This window comes from Hipposideros armiger, unplaced genomic scaffold, assembly GCF_001890085.2.
Source record: "Hipposideros armiger isolate ML-2016 unplaced genomic scaffold, ASM189008v1 scaffold_3931, whole genome shotgun sequence".
NCBI lineage: Eukaryota > Metazoa > Chordata > Mammalia > Chiroptera > Hipposideridae > Hipposideros > Hipposideros armiger.
In genome coordinates this window covers 1-2,339 of record NW_017735150.1, presented here as the reverse complement: position 1 = coordinate 2,339, position 2,339 = coordinate 1, and the positions used below count along the sequence as shown (strand labels likewise).

Here is a 2,339-nt window from a genome sequence, read left to right as displayed (position 1 = left end):
GGGGGGCAAAGGGGGTGGTAACATCAGTCCCATCTTTCAAATGAAGACACTGAAGTTAAAAGTGACTTTCCCAAGGTCACAGAGCTACTTGGTGAAGGTGCTAGGCTTTAAGCCCAGTTTTCTTCAAGGACAGGATTCTAATAAAGTAGGCTCTAATTCAGATTATTCCTTAAATGGCCAGAGAACTTTTCAAGAAGCCCACAACCCACGACCTGTTGCTTTATTTGATCAAGTTGGGTCCCCTGAGATGGGCAGACAAATGCATATAAGTGGCACCTAAGTTAGCCCTGTGCCCTGGGGCAGCCTCTTGAAAGCGTCACACCCAGACACAGCAATGGGCCAGGAAATTCTGAGGTTAACACCAGGGGACCAGGGCCTTCATGCCCATACCCACACGAGCACGGACATTTCACTGGAGGCAGGGATACAAAGTGCGAGCAAAAGCTGGCGGGAACCCTAGGGCCTGCGGGGTCTGCAGCTGTGCCGTGGCCATGGCCAGGTTCCAGACCATGCACTGCTAGGCTGAGCCAGACACACAGGGCTCCATACAGGCTACACACAGAGGAGTGGCCCTGCCCTGCGTCTGCCGGCAGTGCAAGGTGGGGCTTCAGAGATGAGACAGCCATGGGCCTACCAGGGACTTTCAACGCCTCTAGCACCCGCAGGGGACCTTTCCCAGATGCATGGGGACAGGTCAGACAGGGTGCTCACCCCCACGCATCCCAGAGCTCCTTGTCCAGGAGGAGCTGCAGAGGTATGGAGGGCGGGCCCAGGCCCGCCAGCTCCTGCCCCTACCTCTTGTCAGCCAGGTCTGTCTTGTTGCCCACCAGCATGATGATAACATCGCTGCCCCTCTCTGTCCTGACATCGTCGATCCACTTCGAGGTCTGCTGGAAGGAGTTGAGGTCTGGAGGTGAAAAGTGGGGATAAAACAGAGTGAGATCCAGCTCCTAGCAAGAGAGGGTAAAGGTGGGGTGGGGCGTGAGACCAGGAGCAGGAGGGCAGGAGCACAGGCCACACGGACAGTACGTCCGGGCCTTCCACAGGAGGTCCACTTGTGTTTGTAGAGCTGCTGCCCTGGGGCCCTGGAGAGCCCCTTGCATCACTGAGCCACCCTCTGAGGGGGAGAAGTCACCCCGTCTGGAAGGCCGCTGTGTCAGGATTTGCTATGTGGACGCGCAGCTTTAAAGGCCCACCTGAGAGTTAGACCTGACTCCGGAGGCTCAGAGCAGAGTGATAATGGGCACGCTGGACTTGGCTGACCTTGGAAGCCGTGGCGGGGGGCAACAGCAGCCCCTAGGGGAGGAAGGCCCTACAGAGAGACTCTCACCAAAGGGAGTTCAAGGGGGCTCAGGAAAAGGCCAGAGGGGTTTCTGAAAAGAACCCTCAGGTCTACAAGTAGGAGGGAGAGGCAGCCTCTGGAGCAGACCAACGCCAGGGGAGGCAAGGCGGTTTCAGGGCAGCTGCCTTCCTGCACTCAGGCATAAGCACGCACGAGTGTGCAGACATGCATACACAATGCGCACACACACAAGAGGCTGCAGCCTGGTCAGGGCTCCACTCAGGCCCTGGAGCCCCTGTGAGCCACCCTCTCTCCAGCACCCAGGACCCACACTCACTTGTGATGTCGTACACCACCACGGCCACGGTGGAGTCCCGGATGTAGCTGGGGATCAGGCTGCGGAACCTCTCCTGGCCCGCTGTGTCCCAGAGCTGCAGTCGCACCTGTTGCAGGGAGGGCAAGGGGGTCAGCAGGGGCAGTGGGGTCCTCATGTAGGAGTCACAGCTGTGTGGGGGGGTGCCCTGGCTCTGTGATACTGGCACTGCCAGCTCTGGGGCAGGCACGGGTTCTCAGTGGTGCCCAGCTAAGGGTCCAGGTGATAAGCCCAAAGGAGCCCTCTTTGTCTTCCCAGTTCTCAAGTTAAGCACTCACCGTACGATCCTCTAAGTACATGGTTTTTGACAAGAAGTCAATGCCAATGGTTGCCTGTTAGAGAAAAGTACAGAAAGGTCAAAACTGAAGTCTCAGGCAAAGGGGCAAAAATTCAGTGATCCAGGCAGCAACAGCCAGCAAAAGGGGCAACGCTCATGCCAAACCCAGGGTGGGTCCTGCTCTGCTGTCCCTGCACATGCGTGCGCGCGCGCGCGCACACACACACACACACACACGCGCGCGCGCGCGCTAAATAGTGAATCCTCTCATCCCTTTCAGAGGAAGTCAGTTTGAGCTAAATAAGCTAAATAAGGATGAGGATAGAGTTTTTAGGGAGTGATATAAAAGTGCTTTGAGAAGGGGATGTGAGAGCCTGGTGAGAAGGCGCCCCCAGGAACCAACCCAT

At 57.2% G+C, this 2,339-nt stretch overlaps 1 protein-coding gene across 1 annotated transcript; it reads right to left on the bottom strand.

Annotated features, from left to right (window-relative positions):
- Nucleotides 1-769: 769 nt before the first annotated feature.
- Nucleotides 770-2,016, bottom strand: LOC109378808 (ras-related protein Rab-6B). Its single transcript, XM_019635084.1, has 3 exons — nt 1,934-2,016; nt 1,620-1,725; nt 770-907 (listed from the first exon to the last, which is right to left on the bottom strand). The coding sequence occupies exons 1-3, from the start codon at nt 1,952-1,954 to the stop codon at nt 792-794; spliced, it is 243 nt and encodes an 80-aa protein (XP_019490629.1). The 5' UTR covers nt 1,955-2,016; the 3' UTR covers nt 770-791.
- Nucleotides 2,017-2,339: the final 323 nt, after the last annotated feature.

Bases quoted from the DNA above. Each gene is read 5' to 3' on its own strand.
- LOC109378808 (XM_019635084.1), bottom strand. From the start codon at position 1,954: ATGTACTTAGAGGATCGTACG. The intron at 1,726-1,933 runs GTGAGTGCTTAA...TCCCTGCAACAG, and splicing joins TGTACTTAGAGGATCGTACG to GTGCGACTGCAGCTCTGGGA. The intron at 908-1,619 runs GTGAGTGTGGGT...TTTCACCTCCAG, and splicing joins GGTGGTGTACGACATCACAA to ACCTCAACTCCTTCCAGCAG.